This window comes from Tenrec ecaudatus, chromosome 13 (genome assembly GCF_050624435.1).
Source record: "Tenrec ecaudatus isolate mTenEca1 chromosome 13, mTenEca1.hap1, whole genome shotgun sequence".
In the NCBI taxonomy this organism is placed as follows: domain Eukaryota; kingdom Metazoa; phylum Chordata; class Mammalia; order Afrosoricida; family Tenrecidae; genus Tenrec; species Tenrec ecaudatus.
This window is the reverse complement of record NC_134542.1, coordinates 43,405,734-43,424,594: the sequence shown is the minus strand read 5'-3', so window position 1 is coordinate 43,424,594 and position 18,861 is coordinate 43,405,734. Positions and strand designations below refer to the sequence as shown.

Here is an 18,861-nt window from a genome sequence, read left to right as displayed (position 1 = left end):
GGCCAAATAAGGGCAGGGAGATAGGAGCAGCCTCGTGCCCTGCTGGTCGCTTGATACTTATTAAGCACCTATGTAGAGCTATAACTCAACAGCAACCAAATTTTTCTTCTTGAAAATGTGATAGAACGACTCTGTAGCCAGATAGCCTACCCTTGAACCCCAATTCTCCTCCCTAACTGCTTTGTGTTATTTGTCAAGTTACTTACCTCTGTTCCTCAGTTTCCTGTCATAGCTGGGTACTCACTACCAGAGACATTTCTGATTTATAGAGACCCTATAGGACAGGGTAGAACTGCCCCTGTGGGTTTCTGAGACTTTATTTATGGGGAATGGCTGGTGGTTTTGAACTGCTGACCTTGAGCTGAGGAGCCTAGGAGGACCACAATGTATAATCCACTGTGCCACCAGGGTTGAGTAGGAGGATAGTGTTCCTCATGGTGTTTACAGGGATTAATTGACGTATAGGTAAAACAGGTAGAACTTTCGAAAACGGCTTAACCTTGTTACTATTATTGATCATGTTTTCAAACACTCCGCTAGGCACCTCCAGGATTCATTCTTGGTACTCAGTAGATGCTCTCAAAGCAGAACACACAGGCACACCAGGCAGAGTACAAATCAGCCCCAACGTGGCAGCTGAGTAAGTGCTAGGAATCAGGGTAAGGAGGCGAAGGGCAGGCAGCCAAGGCTACCTTGAAGGAATGTGTGAGTGGAGGGTTGCTTAAGAGGAGGGGAGGAGACAATTCAGAAGGCATGAATGGTACAAGCAAGGGAATGGAAACAAGAATGGGCACGACGAGCAGGCAGGAGTCCATGAAAAGGCTTGGCCAGGCCGGAAGTTGGTGCTTTGGAGTAAAAAAGTAATTGATGAAGTAAAGACTACAGAGCGGTAGGAGGCCTTGGAAAGTAGACAAACGCCTGGGGAATTACTCTGAGTGTTGGACGTGCCCTTTCGATTTTAATTCTTCCTCTTCATCTGGACTACGATGGCCCCGCAGGAAATGGGGTTTTGAGAAAACGAAGGAGGGTCAAAAAACGATGCAAAAACACCTTGAATTTGGTGAGCATTAAATAAATGTTAGTTCCCTCTTGCCCCAGGAAGCGGAAAAGGTTACTTTTAAAGAGAAAGAGAGAGATTAGTTCAAAGTAGATGTTTAAATCGTGTAGCGCTGGGCACCCCAATTTATCAATCAGAAGCCCTTCGGTTGAAACATCTGCGCTGAGCGCGCCCATTGCTCCAGAGCCGCCGCGGCGCAGGGCCGCAGCCAGCGGCTGCCGAGCGCGGAGCAAAGGCGAGTGGCGGTAAAGGGCGCTCTGCGCATGCGTGGGAAGCCACCGCCTCTCCCCCGCGGCGTCCCTTTCTTGGAACAAAACTAGCGCGGAGCTTCGGCGTGCGCAGTTTGCGTAGACACACGTTTCCGACTACTCGCCTTAGACTGGCCCTCTTGGAGCCCGCGAGCGGTGCGGCGCCCCTACGCAAGCGGCGTGGTCTGGAGTGAATGGCTGGGGGGTGCGAGTACGTCCGCGGCGTAGCACCCCGACAGGAACGGGGTGCGGCTGCGCAGCAACACGAGTGCTCCTCGTGCGCAGCTAGCGTAGAGCGGAGTCCGCCGCGCGGGCTTCCGCGACGCACTTAGCGCAGCCGGCTTTGATGAATACACGATTTGGTGCAGCCGGGGTTTGGTACCGAGCGGAGAGGAGATGCACACGGCACTCGAGTGTGAGGTAACTATAAAACCCCGATTTGTTTACATTCCCTCCCCCAGAACCGGCCCCAAGCGCGGCGGAGGCTGCGAGTCCCGGGACGGCGGGGGGGAGAACGGGAGGAAACTGGGGAGCCGGGGCTGGGGAGCCGGGTGCGGGGCTTTCCGCAGCTGCTGCAGGCGGCGGCGGCGGCGGCGGCGGCGGCGAGGGCGAGCCGGAGCGGAGCGCGCCGTGGACCGCTCGTGGGGCGCCGCGGCTCCTCGTGGGCGCTGCGGGCCGCGGGGCTGGTGGCCCGGACTCCTGTCCCGCGTGCGGGACCCGGGCCCGCCTCAACCGCCTCCCGAGGCTGCGGGGAGCCGCGCGGGCCGCCCCGGGAGTGGGGGTGTCCCCCGGAGCCCGTGGCGGCAGTTGGGGGGCTGCGCCTGGGGGGGCCGGGCGCCCGATGGTGGCGTCGCCACCGGAGGCAGGGACCTTGGGCCCGGGGCTGGGAGGCTCTGCAGCGGGGCCCGGGGGTTCGGGGAGGTGGCGACTGTTGGCCGCGGGCGCTCCCTCTCCCGACCCCCTTCCGGCCGCCCGGGTGGCCCGCTGCGGGGACCGCGGTTGCTAACGGACGGCGGCGCTGCTCCTGCCTGGGAGGCCTCGCGGGGGCTCGTCTGCTCGCAGATCCGCCGGAGAGCCAGGCGGGGCGCGGGGGAGGCGGCGTGGAAGCCGGCCGGGTGCCGGGAGCCGAGGGCTTGGGTGGGGCGGTGTCGGTGGGGGGACTGGGTGGGCCCCGGAGGTGGCGCCGCCAGCGGGCTTTGTTCCCGAAAACCCTTCTTTTGGAGGAGAGGGGTGGGGGCGCGGCTCGGGGAGGGTCTGGGGCAAGCGTGGCCACCCCCTCCCGGGTCTGGGGGCGCAGTTGCCCCTCTCCTGGGACGCCAGCGGTGCACCCCGAAAGGGGGCCTTGAGAGCGCGGGCGTCGTGACGTCCCAGTGCTTCCTGTGTCTCTGTGAAGACCTGTTCACGTGGACGCGCGTCCACATGGGCTGCCTTTCAATGAGCTGGACACGGGGAGAAGTCACCCCCCGCGGCCGGCCCCCGTTCCGCGCCGGATTTAAGTAGTAAAGAGTGACAGACACCACGTTACCTGAAAGACCAAACATGACCTCTTCCTTAAACTTTGTTTTGTGTCCTTGTCACTGCTGAGCGCTCCGGCTTTACTTTGGAAAGGACTTAATTGCCATTCTTGAAGTAAAGAGGAGCCATGTGACCGATTTTACGTTTCTTTGTAGGTCCAGCCCAGTTAGGAACAAGTAAGTAAAAGATTGAGAAAGTTCCTCGTCACAGGATAGCTCATTGTAGTTCAAGGCAGTTGAAAGCGTAACTGGAGACGTGTATTCCCTTTTGGATTTGCAACTTCCTAGTACAAATGTTTGATTATTTTATGGTGAGTCAGACCCTTGCTCAAGGTCCTGGGAAAACGTCAATCAACTTGTGTGTATCTCTCCTTGCACTTGAGTTTTCCAGTAGCGAGAGAAACGATTGCATGGTGCCATTGATGGGCTAGGAAGAGACTAGAGAGAGAGAAAGTGTGTGCTTGTGTGTAAGGAATTTTTTTTTTTTAAGGAATTTTTAACTGAAATGAACTTCCTCAAAATACTGCATTAGTAAAGCATTAAGTGTCGAGCATTTATAGAGAATTTGATTGAGATACTGTTCACCTTACACAGGCCATCTCAAAACTGATCATTTCAAAGACTGTGCTATATAAAGAATAATTAATAGAATTTTTTGTTTAGTCGCTGCCAACGAGTTGATTCCCACTTAAAGTGACCCTATAGGACACAGTGTAGAACTGCCCCTGTGGCCTTAGAACCAGAAGCAATAACTCATTTTATAACAAACTGGAATCTCCCCCAACCCCACTGTCCACCATGAAAAATGGCAGCCCTAGGGGTCCTAGTGGCACGGGGTGCTGTCTCCCCACGGTGGATGTTTGAAACCCACCAATGGAGGGAGTGAAGGCCTGGCCATCTGCTGCAGTAAAGCCTGGAAGCAGTTCTACTCTGTCATGGGGTCCCTGGGAATCTCCCAAAGGGAGCCCCATAGTGGCAGGTCTAATAACTAATTTTAAAGTATGGGTTAAGTGTATGAATAAGAACAATAGCTGGAACAGCTACCATTTGCTAAAATAGCATTTTTATGGATAAAAGATAGGTATTGCATGCTACCGTGATATTATGTTTTACTAGGTAAAAGATATATTTTCCCTCTATACAAATTCTTAGAGCCCTGATGCCTTAGTGGGTTATGCAAGGCCAGCAATGTGAAACTACGGGAGAAAGATGAAGCTTTGTACTGTGCAGGTTCACAACCCCAAACCCATATGGGCAGTTCTGTGTCACTAGCAGTTGAACTGGACTTGATTGAAGTGACTTTTTTTTTTTTTTTGGTATCCAGATTCCTGTGTTCTGTTTGCCCTCTAGTCCAATCCAACTCAAAGCAACCCTATAGGACAGGAAAACTGCCTTGGTGGGTTTCTGAGCCGGCCAATCCTTATCGGTAAAAATCGGCCTAGATTTTTGGTTCCCATCTGGTATATTAGGTTTGCAATTCACATTTTTAGTAGGGACAGAATTGCTTCCAAGCACTAGTTTGAAGAAAAAAATAAAACCCTATGCTAGATTGGTGCTACTTTTAAAAGGTAGTTAAAAAGGCTTCTCTCGAGGCCTAATCAATAATTGTGTGATAATTCCTACCTGTTTTTCCTGTTAGTAATTTATATTTTACATAGAACTAAACTGTGTTTCCACATTTTGGGAGACCTGATTTGAAGTATTTTCTTAGAAATCTTTCAAGTTTGTAATGTAAGTTTTGTTTTATATTGCTCTGTGGACGACAATGTATTGTCTAGGTATTATCCAGTAGGTTCAGCTCACAGTGACCCACTGTGCAAGCAGAAGGAAACATTGCCAAGGAAGATGCTCTTCCCTAGGGACTGTTCCCGCAGCCTGCTAACATGTATGTGAGATGAAAGTGTCTTCAAGTCCAAGGAACATGCTGACTACTTCCATGACGTATTTGTAATTCTGGAAATCTGCAGCATAGTCAATATTCTTTAACACGATAGTTCAAATGCATCAATTTTTCTGTTTTCCTTATTACCAGAGCGAGATGTTAAAGTCAAAAACAAACCATCTAAAACTAATTCTGGTGAGAGTAGAAAACTCCATCTTTCTTCCAAGGAGTGACTGGTAGTTTCGAACTGCTGATCTCCATATGTTGTTAGGTGCTGTTGAGTTAGCTTTGACACATACCTTTCTATCCCTAGTAATAGAAGAAATTTAGGGTGTTGTGTATCAGTGTGTGTAACTGAGTCAGTAAAGCCTGCTGCATGTATGGATATTGGGCCCATTAAGTGAGATACTACACCCAAGGACTCAAGTCCTTAATTTCTTTTACCTTTTTTTGCACACAAATGTTGATGTTCTTTCATGGACCACTTCTTTCCCCATTACTTACTATCCTTAGAGGGAGGTTTAATGATTTCTGCTCTACACATGGGGTCACGGTGAGTCAGAATTGATCCGATGGCAATAGGGACTGGACCTTTGAAAGGTTCTATTTATATTGCTCGCTCATTGTGATACCTCTAGACAGTTTTTACCCTTATAATTACATAAACAAGGTTTTACCCCAGAATAACTTGCTAGAAGGAGACATTTCTGCAGACTTGCCACGGTAGGTGCTCATGGCTCTATTCAGTGAATGTGCCAAGCCTGGTTGTGAAAGGATTCTTTTAAGTTTAAAGTGCCAATTGAAACAAAACTTAAATTTAACAGTAACTCAAGAAAATATTCTGCATAAAAATGTGAAAATAGCGAAATAGTAGGTACTTAGAATGTGGACATTCCCTGAGCTCGTCAGAGTGCATTCTGCATTTAGGACTGTTAACGCAGAAGTCAAAGATGCAAGGAAGGTGCACAGTAGGAAATGGGAGAGTATAAGGTGTCAAATAGAACGCTAGGTTTGCTTTTTACAATTTTATAGAAAGATATGAAATTAATTTTAGTGTAATTCTCTAAGACTACACCAACTTCAACACAGAAGTTTAAAAGCCACAGAATGCTCATTCTTAGCCTCAACAGTTTGATGCTGCCCCCTAGTGTGTAGTCCTCTTGGAAAGTCATTTTTGAACTTTGCCTCAACTTCATGTTTTCTTATAAACAAAGCACCATTTAAATTAAAATTAGATTCCTTAGTGCTATAAACTAATTTACCGGTGGAATTCCCTACAATATGACTGTTGTTAATAAATATGATGAACACAGTTTTTTATAAGGTATATCTTTGAACTTAGCTTAGTTATATAGTAGTAATTCATTTAATGTGAGCTTTTCTTGAAAATAGCTCCACGTAACTGTCAGCTCTACTGAATATAAAGTTCAAAATGTTAAATGCACACGCTTGAGCTGTTCCTAAGATACATGTTTATTTTAAACTGATGTTTTTTAGAATGGTACTTAAGGCAATTAACTGAAATGTAAAAATATAGTTAATAATGACATTGAAATTACTTCCAAACTGACTTGTTAGGAGTATATGCTTAGGTTCGACATTGTCGAACAGAACACAATTTTTATCATAATATAGTATGAGATTAAAATGTTCGCACCTGCTGTTAAAACAAGGATTCTTTGGGCTACCAAATACAAGGACTGGATAGTTAAGAATTTTAAGTATTAAGAGTTGTCATGCTTACAGATATTTTAGAAAAGGGCAGTGGTGGCACAGGCACTGGATTCCTGTTCAGCTAGGGTTTTAAGTTATGTTCAGAACATGAAAACTAATATTAGATATTCTTATAACGAACACATTATTTTGTAGACATTTTGGTGCTGACCAGAGGTGCTGTCATGTCTAAAGGGATATTCCGCTTCACATGTACTGTAGTTTTGAGGACCATCATTTTCTTAAAGGGTTCTTGGGAATTATAAAGGCAAATCAATGTATAGGAAGGGTCCTTGTTAATGAGATGATGCAGTTTAATAGGACAAAATGTTCTATTGTAAGAACTGCTATGAAATAGGAGTCCCATGATTGTCCCTGGAGTTAGAAAAGGATTGTGAAGCTCTGGGCTTTGAATAGTGAGCACACCATTTCTACTATACTATTTCTAACAAGGTTGCTTGTATTCCTAGTAATTTCTTCCAGGCAGAAAACATGTATATTAATACATTTTTATGCCCTCTACCCCCCTCTCCCCTCCTTCATAGAGTACTGCATAGCACACAGGCTTACTGGCAGATATTTTTGTGTATAACCTTTCTATATGCTTCTACCGAGGATATTTTAATTCATTCTATTTATATGTAATCAAGTATACTTGGAACTGTATTAAATAGAGTATAATAAAAATAGCATCTTGAAGAGGGGCTATGGAAAGAGAATATTCTCAAGATAAAACGTACCTTAAAAAATGTAAACTATTTAGAAAAAAATCTTACAAAATTATAAGGTAGGCTAAAAAAAGTTAGATCTAATACACACTTATTACATATGTATTTTAAAATCAGCACAATTAAAAAATTAATGTTTCACTGTACATGAAAGGGGAAAGGTAATAAAAAAAGGTACTCAACAGAATTGAAGCCCCCTCCCCCCTTCCAGGAAATCAGAATGGGTCACATTGTATTAAAGCTCCTATGTTGATAAAGGTGTTGTGATACTAAGAAAACGAAATAAATTTTTAAATCTTATTTTAGTAGCCCAGGTAGCATAGTGGGTTGCCGGTTAGAACCCACCAACTACTAACTGCATGCAGAAAGAAAAGACTATCTGCTCCCGAAGATTCCCAGTCTTGGGATCGCTACAGGGCCACTATGAGTCAATTGACTTGATAGCAGGGTTTTTTCAAAAAAGTTTACATTTTACTTCAAAGTTAATAGTACCAAGTGCTAATGAGGGTATTAGTGCGATCCTACTGCTGCTGGCAGTGTAACTGAGCTCGCTTTCTTCAGACGTGGATTTGGAAGTATGTAACAAGATAGGAAAAGTTAACATTTTTGTCATTCCTGAGGAATCCCACACCTAAGGATTAATTCCAAGCAAGCAACCAAAAATATTAGAGTAATATTGGGATGAACATGTTTTTATTGTTACCACTCTGCATACAAATGCTTACGAAAATTATGGAACTGTTGGTGTTAATGTGGAAGTGGATTATAGGTCATTTTCTTTTCCACATGTGCCACTAGGACTCATTGCATGTAATCTCATGAACAAAAATAATTTATAATTGCCAGCTGAATTTACCTTTATGTATCTGGACTTGTACATGAATATAATAGCTTTATAAAGTTTTTAGGAAAAAAGTAGAATTAGATCTAGAGTAAGTACATCTTAAGATACTGACCACATGATGCTAATAAATCTTGGAAAATTATGAAAAACTAGCTAGCTTCTGAGACTAAGATTTCTAGGCTTGATCATTAAATACTAACATTTCAGAACAATATTTGTCACGGGAAAAATTAAGCATATATAAAATAGACAAAAAGATGCTTCAAAAAGTTCGTAAAAAATGGAATTTCCCTCCCAAAATTTTTTGAAGTCCCTTTTTATAATGAGACCCTCTTTTTCTTGTCCTTTCAAAATTTCAAAAGTTAACTCTAACCCAGGCTTATTTTGTCTATACTCTTGCCTACCTTTCAACCTTCCATATTAAAACAAATTCCAGACATCATGTAATTTTATTTACAAATGTTTTAATGTGTATTTGTAAGATACTTTGAACATATTGTACCATTATATTAAAAATAATAAACTCTGGGTCATGTTCTATATCTAGTCAATATTCACAATTTTGTATCATAAATCACTTGAACTTTTTAAAGTAGCTGTTAATTTGAATCAGATTTCTGTTGTGGTCTGCATAATGTTTCATGTATCTTAAGACCTTTCTAATTTATAGTCCCGTACCCCCCATCTGCCATTTTGTCGTTGCTATTGGAATGGCATCTGTTAAATATTGGGTGTTAACGTTTGTGGCTCTCCAAGGGCCACTGTATATAAAAAGTATGATTATGAAAACTCAGTGTGTAAAAGCCTCTTAAAGGGCATGATAATGAAGTTAAGCACATATCTGTAGACAGAGAGTTGACTGTTCTACCATGACCCCTACCCTTCCCTCATAAAACTGCTCAGGCAGCCTCAAAAACTATGGTCCTTGGGATACATGGTGGCCCACCGGGCGTTTTTGCCCTGCAAACTCAGATATGTGCAGTGTGCATAGGAATTTGTTCATAGTCTTTTTTAAACTATAGTCTGGCCCTTCAACAGGTCTGAGGGACAGTGAACTGGCCCTCTGTTTAAAACTTTTCAGGACCCCTGTAAGTGGTGGTATGATGGTTATAATGTCTGCTTGTCTTTTTTCATGGTATTACCAGCAACGGAAGCTCAGTGTTTGAACATTTTAGTTTTTGTTACAATCGAATTATTTTATTCATTTATAAGCTGAAATGCTTCTACAAAGAGGAGCCTCCCCACATTACCATTTGATGACTCAGTGGTACAAAGGGTTATTCACAGAAGCAGAAAAACAGGATTTTGAAGAAATCTGATTTGTGCTTTTAAACTGTCACTAAATGAGGGAGTGGAAGGGTGGGAACTTGGGGAGGTGGACTTACTAGTTAGGACACAGGGTAGTGTTTGATTGTTAAACTAGGAAGTTGTTTGATAGAGCTTAGGTAAAAGTATTCCTAAACTACTGGGTCATGTTTTTAGGTAAATTAGTATAATATATAATTACAAATGGCGAAGTTTCAATTTATAATTTACCCAAGGGATACATGTGCCAATGGTGGAGAAAACTTGTTTTTCAGTTTCTTATTAATAAAAGTAACATTTCTTAAAAGTCTGATCTCTTGATTTTGTACAATAAATCTGCTTTTGTAAATTGCTTCTTACACAACACAGTGGGTGTGAGTGTGAAAAAACATACGCCGCATGAACACCACGTGGAAAAGTTGAACTAAAAGCAAGTTTGAATAAAATGATTACTTCTGGAGAACTCACAATTTGAAAGTTAAATAATTGAGTCTATATAAAAATGGATATTAAGTTTTTTTGTGAATTGGGTGAAAGTTTATAGAGCAGATCTTCCACAATTCATACACACCTTTTTCTTGTCATTGATTGCAATCCCCTAACGTAACATCATTTATTGCGTTTCTGTGTTTCCGTTTCTCCTTTTCTAATCATTCTCAACTTTATGTAAGTGCTGCTTTGATTTCAAATGGTTGCTTGCTCCAAGGAGCTGGTCCAGAACAACCCCTACACAACACAACAGAATTCAAGACAGCTCTGGCTCCATCCTCACATTTGTTAGGTGTGAGCCCATTGTTGAAGCCATTACGTCAGTACATTTCATTGAGGGCTGCCCTCTTTTTTGATGACGATATGCCAAGGCTGATGCCCTTTCCCAGGACTGGTTCCTCCTGATTCGTGCTCAAAGTACCTGAAATGAAGTTTTCATCCGCACTACTAAGAAGCATTCTGGCTGTACTTCTTCCCGAAGAAGGTTTTTTTGTTCTTTAGTGATCAGTGGCAGTTAGTTCCCTTCCTCAGCATTACACTTCAATTGCATCAGTTCCAGACTTCTCTACTCATTAGTCCTCGAAGTGACTGACGTCTTTGCCCCTTCACGTTTCAAAGAGGTCTGGTGCATCCTGTTTGCCCAGTACGATATGACATGGGATCTCTTGACTGCTCCTGCTTCCATGAGCATTGACTGTGGATCCAGATAACATGAAATCCTTGACAATATTTTCCTTATCATGCTGATGGCTATTGGTTCATTTGTGACCATTTTTTCTTTATGTTGCATTGTAATCCATTGCATTGAAAGCTGCAGTTCTTCATCTTCCACAGCAAGGTCTCATTACTTAAAACAAGCAAGATTGTGTCGTTACAGGTCGTTAATGAACCTTCAATACTGATGCTGTATTCATATAATCCAGTTTCTCTGATTATTTGCTCAGCATACAGATTGAATAAGTATGGTGAAAGCATATAATCCTGACACCCCTTTTCTGATTTAAATCACGAATATCCTCCTGTTCTGTTTGAAGAAAACCATCTCTTAGCCTGCATGAGCACAATTAAATGTTCTGCAATATTCATTCTTAACAATTGTATCTGTAGTTTGACATAATTTATACCATAAGTTCCCAAATTTATTTGGCATACTGGCCCCTTTCAAAACAACAAAAAAAACATTACTTAGTGTCTTCCCCTGTTGTGTCTACCCCCTACCCCACGGGAAATTAGGAATTTTGGTACTGTGTTCTGCTGCTTTGGCAGCACCCCTGGAGTGTTTCAGCACCCCTCCCCCCAGGGCGTGGTGCCACCTATTTTGGGAGACATCTATAGGTATCTTTGCATAATCAATAAAACAAACATTTCTGATATTGTTTGATTTCAGCCAGGATCTATTTGACATCAACAATGATATTCCAAGTTTCAAATGCTTTTCTGAGTCTAGCATGAGTTTCAGGAAACTCCCTGCCAATAGTACTGCAACAGATTTTGAATTATCTTCAGAAATTTACTTACATGCGATATCAATGATAATTGATAATTTCCACATTCTGTTGAGTCACCTTTCTTTGGAATAGACATCTGAATGAGCCCAGTAAATTGGTCAGTTGTTTGTCTTCCAAATTTCTTAGTCTAGTGCTACCTCAATTAGGTGGAACATTTCCATTAGAACTAGTATTTCATCGGTTCCTGAAGTTCATTAATGCCTTCAGTACAGGTTGTGCTTACTCCTTCAGTGGCATCAGTGCTCGATCTTTCATACTCTAGCCCATAATCGAGGATAAAGTGTGGGTACCTGCTTTTGCAGCCCTCAACACCCCCCACACCCCCCAGTTCCAGTGTCTCTCAGGAAGATGATGTCTTTTGAAATGTTTGAACATTGACGAGTTCTTTTTGGTATAGTGACTTCCATTTTTTGTGCTTTATGCATTTTTCAATATTTTATACACAGAATCCTTCAAAATCACTATATATGACTTGAATTTTTTCTTCAGTTCTTTCAGCTTGAAATAGGATGAGTGTGCTCTTTTTGACTTTTCAATAGAGGTTTTTGCACAGTTTGATTATGTTTTGCTGTAAGCTTCCCTTTGACATAGGCTATTCAGCTCTTTTCGTTGTTTCTTCCATGTGCTTTAGCTACTGTGTGATCAAGAGCATGTTCCAGACTCGTCTACTTTGATCTTTTTCCCCTTTACTGTCTATTTAATGGCCTTTGCTTTTCTCGTCTTTGATTTTCTTGGTGCCATCCCCGACTTGTCTGGTCGTCGGTCATTGAGTGTTCAGTGTGATATAAATTGCCCTTGAGATGTTCTCAAAGTTCAGGAGGGATATACTCAAGGGTGTCTTGGCTACTGTGGACTTCTCATTTTCTTCAACTTAAACCTGAACTTTCAAGGGAGCAATGGATTATCTGTTCCACAGTCAGTTCCTGGTCTTGTTTCAACTGATAAATAACTGAGCTTTTCTGTGACTCTTCCCACACATGTAGCCATTTGGTTCATGCATATTCTGTCTCGCAAGGCCCACACGTACAGTCACTATTTATTGGAAAGTGGTGTGTTTACATTGGAAAAGGTATTTGCGGTGGAGAAGTTGATGGTCTTGATAAAATTCTATCCTGGAAACTCCAACTATGTTTCTATAATGAAGGCCACATTTTCCAACTGCTGTTTTTCTCTGTTTCCATCCTTTACATTCCAATTGCTAATAATTATCAGTGTATTTTGTTCGATCATTTTCATGCTGAAGAAGCTGGTAGAGTGCTTCAATTTGTTCATCAGTAATTCTAGTGGTTCGTGCATGAATTTGAGTAATACTTGTCTTACCATATTTACTCAAGTATAAGCCGACCCAAATATCAGCCGAGGCACCTAGTTTTACCACAAAAACTGCATTTAAAATGTGCTGAAAAAACTTGGCATATACACGAGTATATAAATTGATTTCCTTGTAGGCACATGGATTTTATCACAGACAGCATTGTAATTCAGTTCTTGAAATGTTCTATTTGATGACGAATGAGATGTCATTCTCCTGAGTTTGACATTCCCAGAGTTGTAAATTATTTTACTGTCTTGCTCAAAATGGCCAATACCATTCCATCTCAGCTCCTAATACTAGGGCATATATTTTTTAATGAATTATGTTTTAAACTATTTCATAGTTGATGACAACTGATTTTTTCTAGATTCTTCCTTCATACTGATTACTGTTGGGTGTTTTCAGCTGTTTCTTTTCGTTTTGAGTCATGCCCCATCAACAAGTGAAGGTCATGAAAGTCTTCCATGAGGACATCAAAGTTGAGGACTTTGAGAAGGCATTTCTTCCCAAGCATATTTTGAAGAGATCATCTGGTACTACTATATCAGATATTTTTGTGCTATTGATTATAAGCAATCATTGGCTAATCTCTCAAGAGCCCTGGTGGCAAAGATGTTCCTGTTGGGCTGCTAACCCAATAGATCAGCAGTATGAAACCATCCGTTGTTCCCAGGGAGAACGAGCTTTCTTCTCCCATAAAGAACGAGTCTTGGAAACTCACAGGGGCAGTTGTACTCGTCCTGTGGGGTTTGTATGAGTAAGCATCCATTCCATGGCAGTGAAAGTCTGTTCTTAGTCTAAAAGTTCTGTTTTAAGCTGTTAAGTAACTTCCAGCATCACAGCAATATGCAGAGCACAAAACATGACAAACTGACACCCAAGAAATAGGTTCACCTTGTAGACTTGGCTATTGTTTGGTTAAGAATTGAGCCATAGGGGTAAGGTCCTTTCCAGACCTATAGACCTATCTCAGGGGGTCTCCCAGTCCTCACCTGTCCTGTAAGCCTGGTGGTATTTTGTGTGATTTTTTTTTAAATTAGGAAATTATATACATTTATTAGAAGGATTTTCACATAAAACTTAATTTATGATAATTGACATCCAGATTGAGGGTTTCAGTAATTTCTCTTTGTACCTCATTGACTTTAATAGTACAAACCTGGACACTGGAATGGCTTCTTTAAGACACTTGATAAGCAACTTATATTTTGATGAATGTAATGAGGTCAAATATCTGTGTGCTTGGCAGATACAGCTATTATGTTTCTTTCATTAAAAGTGTCCTCTGATTACAAGCATCAGTTTTTAAAAAGTCAAATTAGTTGAATAGATTTTATACGGGATATATATGGGGTTAGGCCACCCCCCCCCCTCCAAATGAATTTTTTTCTAAGCTATGTATTTTAATTTTTTTTTTTTAACAAAAGAACCTTATCACCTTCAAAGTACTCTCCATTACACTGAATACATTGGTCAAATCTTCGATTCCATTCTTGGAAACATTTTTCAGACTCATCTGTTTGGATGGCTGACAGCACCTCCCTTGTTTTGTTCTTCACCTCTTTTGCATCATCAACTAGCTGTCCTTTCATGTGCCTCTTCATTTGCAGAAACAAAAGGAAGTAACAGAGCTAGGTCAGGTGAGTAAGGTGTGTGGGGGCAAGGGAGACATGCTGGGTTTTTTTTTTTTGCCAAGAACTGGTGCACTGAGATGGCTGCCTCAGAAGGTGCATGGTCATGGTGGCAAAACCAGTCCCCAGTCTACCACAAATCAGGCCTTTTTGTCACACATTGTTATGCAGTTTTTTTCAGAACCTCTAAATGGAAAGATTGATGAACAGTCTGACCTGGTGGAATGAACTCCGCATACACTTTCCCCTTCACTTCAAAAAAACAAATGAGCATCGTCTTGATCTTTGATTTCACTTGACGAGCTTTTTTTTGGTGGGGGGGGGAGTGACAATGGCATCTTCCACTGGCCCGTTGTGCTTTAGAGGTCATAAGAATAAGCACTAGGCCTCATCCCTTGGGAAAAAAAAGTCTGGGTCGTTTAGGAGCTGTTTTTTCAAAGCATGGCATGTTTATACTCCACGCTCTGTTTCCTGGTCAGTCAGAACCCAAGACACATTCCGCAGCACCCCTTCTCATTCCCAAATCCAAGATCGTCCATATAACTTCCCCATCCCTTCAGTGGTCCAAATACAAGGGCACAGATTTGTTGACATTTTTGTCAGTTCGGGATGTTGACAGATATCCAGAATGAGGTTTGTCATCAATCCAAATTACACCTATTTTGAAACAAAACCATCATACACTTGAGATTTTTTTCCTCATAGTGCTGCCCTTGTAAGCTGTGTTAAACAAAATAACAGTTTCTGTAGCATTTTTCCTGAGCAGGAAACAAATTTCCTAGCCGCATGCTGTTCTCTTAAATCGGCCATCACAACAAAAAACGAGGTTCAAGTGAAACTGCTATTAGGAAAAAACTCACTGTGACCAGAGAGAACCCTCCCAGGCACCATCACTGGGTGCACAAACTCAGAGCGAGTTTCGTCCTATGAAAGGCCTGCCCAGCAGTTTTTTCAGTTCTGTGGGAGGCAGGTACCCCTTCATAGAGTAAATTGGTCGGCATTTCCTGAAACAGAAACCTTATGTTGCAAGTATAATTCTTGTAGCTTTTATTAAACTCTTGTTATTTCTAGCCCAACTCAGCTACCAGCTCGCATGCATTTCACCCGTCAGGTGTTTAAGGCATGTGCCGTCCTGTGACTGCTTATGAGAGACGCTTTGCAATGTTGGCCGAGAAAAGGAACCAGATGGTAGTGGAACTTTCCCACACACATTTTGGGGCCCCTGGTATTCTTTTCAGCAGCGTGAAATGGTCTTTATTTCTCCACACTAGATCTTTGCTAACTGGTATTGTCAGGCATTCTTTTTGTCAATTGCTGTCTGGGGGTTCATTATCTCAATTTCGGTTACGTACATTATTAGTAATCATACGTTGTTGCTTCATCTGCTTTCCTGCTTAGGCCCTTATATAATTGTGTATTGGAGTTTTTCATTTATTGATACATGTTTTTTTATATAGGTTCTGCTTGTTTATATGCATTTTTTTACGTACTTACATCACAAATATCTCCCAGTGTACAGTTCGCCATATATTTTGCTTATGGTGTCCTTTCTTGTAGAAGGATTTTTATCTAAATTTTCTTGTGCTTTTTCCGTCTTTCTAAGAAATCTCATCTTAGCCCAAAACCATGGTGATATTTTTCAATATTCTAAAGTCTTCTAAAAGTTTTGCTTTTCAAATTTAGGCATTTAATCATCTTGGAGTTGCCTTGTGTATGGTGTGAGGAGGACCATTTTCATAATCAATGTTACTGATTCTCGTTCTGAGCTCTGTTCTGCCCAGTGGCTTATTTATGTGTCCCCATGCCAGCGCAGTTTCTTTATTTAACTTTAAAAGAGAAGTCTTGATCTGTAGTGCTTTGCTGATTTCTCCACCCGTCTTAGTTATCTTTGGGCTTGCTCTTCCATATGAATTCTTGTGTGGCATTACATTGTACGAGCACTCTGTTTAATTTTTCCAGTTTACTGAGGATGACCTTGTTTTTGTTTATTTTCTCTAGTACTAAGCTGTCTGACTAATGTTTTAGTGAACATTCATGTGTTCTTGTGATAACGCCTTTTATTTACAGACAGGCTTCAGAAATAGCTCATCAGTTTCCTCAGAATAAATTCCTGAGATTTTGGTTGAGATTACATTGATCTCGAGCTCAATTTTGGTAGAAGTGACAATTTCCATCATTAATCTTTGTTATAGACACATGTTTGTCCATTTATTTAGGTGTTTAATTTCTCTCAATAATATGTTCTAGATAAATGTATTACACATATTCATTACGTTTATTCATAGCTATTTGCTACTTTAAACGATAGTTTATAAAAATAAATCAGGGACAGAAAATGTTCTGAAATTGATTGTGGCAATGAATGTACAATGTTTCTTGGTATAATTGAACTGTTGAGTTGTGTGATATATTGATTAAGTCCCAATAAAATGGTTAAAAATAAAACATACCAGGGCTTTAAAAAGTCCGTTGCAAGTGGAATGAAAAGATAATAGAATTTTTCCATTAACTTTTTGAAGCTCGCTGATATACCAAATTAATTGAATACTTAGAGATAATTTTGGATTTTTCACATATTGAATGAAGGCCCTGGTGGTGCAGTGATTAATTAGCGATTGATTAATTAACATGGTTCAGTTTGCGGTTCAAGCCTACTAGCCGCCTCATTGGACTGCTTCTGTAGCAGGTGGCAGCCTGGGGACCCCCGAGACCGTGTGACCGTGACCGTGCCCGCTGCGGTGATTGAGAGTGGTAATCCACACATGGCAACAGTAACACAAGCGGACGCAGTCATGTCATTTGTGGATGTCAGTTTTTCTTTCTGACTTAGATGCATTTTTACTAATATGCTCTCTTCTTCTGACCAGGACTTCAACTGTAGGGACCAGCAACTCTTTTTGTGCAGTATCAACTGGGAAGGGAGCTAGCAATTTTTGTATAAATGTTAGAACTATTTAGTGTCATACTTTCAAGAGGTGAGTATAGTCTTATAGATAAGTCTCAGCAATTTGTGAATTCAAAGGTTGGTGCACACTTTAATGGGCAACAGTGTGACATTTTTATGGACAATTGGTAAAGGAAAGAATGATTTGTAACCATGGAAGAATTAAGGTTTTATATGTGCATGGTAGATTAACAACTGCTAAAAAGTGGTCATTTTGAATATTCCATGAGTGTACAATCAATGCTTTGTCTCTCTTTAAATCCCCTTAGGAAAAGTAGAAATGAAGGTACATATGCACACAAAATTTTGCCTCATTTGTTTGCTGACATTTATATTTCATCATTGCAACCATTGCCATGAAGACCATGACCATGACCATGGCCCTGAAGAGCACCACAGACATCACTGTGGAATGACAGAATCGGAGTCAAGCAAATTTTCAGTGCTGGATGCTGAAAATCAAAAAAAATGCTATATAGAAAAACTTTTTAACCGTTATGGTGAAAATGGAAGATTATCCTTTTTTGGTCTGGAGAAACTTTTAACAAACTTGGGCCTTGGAGAGATAAGAGTAGTTGAGATTAATCATGAGGATCTTGGCCACGATCATGTATCTCACTTAGATATTTTGGCAGTTCAAGAGGGAAAGCATTTTCACTCACATAACCACCAGCATTCCCATAATCACTTAAATTCCGAAAATCAAACTGTGACAAGCACATCAACTAAAAGAAACCATAAATGTGATCCGGAGAAAGAGACCATTGAAGTTTCTGCAAAATCTGACGCCAAACGCCCACACGACCATAGCCGGAGGCAACATCATCACCATCACCTGCACCATCACCTGGATCATAACACCACTCGCCATTTTCATAATGATTCTGTTACTCACAGCGAGCGTGGGGAGCCTAGTCACGAACCATCAACAGAGACCAATACAACACAACAACAACACGAAGTTAAGCAACCGAGACAAAAGAAGAGAAGAAAGGGGAAGAAAAATAATGACAATTCTGAGGTGACCACACCAGGTTTCCGCCCTGGCCATGATCAGGGTGAACAGTACGAGTACAATCAGGTCTACAAAGCGGATCGTGCGCATAGCCCCGGCCATTCTAATACACATCTACCACAACACAGTGGCCATGATTCTGCTCATGATCACGATCACGATCATGAAAGTGAACTTCGACATACTAGCAAGCGAGAAGCCTCACATGTTAAAAAAAGTGCAATGTATTCAGCTGCTAATCACAAAGATCACAGTGAAGAAGACCATCAACATGATGAGGTGAGTAGGGAAAAGGTGTCTAATTCTTATCCATTGCGGAGTATTTTAGCTGAAGGGAGGGAGGGGCCCCAGTGGAATAATTGTCTAAATGTATTTCTGGTACGCAGCCATGAACAACCAAAAAGATCAGATTGAAGATTTTCTTAATTGTCCTTCATTTTTTGTTGTTCTCTAATTTGGCCTTCTCAAATGTAAATGTTTAAAGGTTTTAGAGAATAGATTTATTATTTTAATCCTTTTTTTTCTGTCTTCCTTATGACTTATTTCACTTTGAAAATTGCTTTTCCCTGTTATCAGCATTAGCTGGTTTATATAGACTTGAAAATTGTCCCCCTCCCGCACTTGCGCTCTTGGGAAGTAACCAGAGCAGTTGCTTTTTCATAATTAAT

At 41.4% G+C, this 18,861-nt stretch overlaps 1 protein-coding gene across 1 annotated transcript in view; it reads left to right on the top strand.

Moving 5' to 3' along the window:
* Nucleotides 1-1,403: 1,403 nt before the first annotated feature.
* Nucleotides 1,404-18,861, top strand: part of SLC39A10 (solute carrier family 39 member 10) — a 50,858-nt gene continuing 33,400 nt past the window's right edge. The window contains exons 1-2 of the mRNA XM_075528923.1: nt 1,404-1,725; nt 17,448-18,472. Of these exons, the coding sequence (XP_075385038.1) occupies nt 17,459-18,472 (1,014 nt within the window). The 5' untranslated portion in view covers nt 1,404-1,725; nt 17,448-17,458. The remainder of the gene's footprint in view (nt 1,726-17,447; nt 18,473-18,861) is intronic.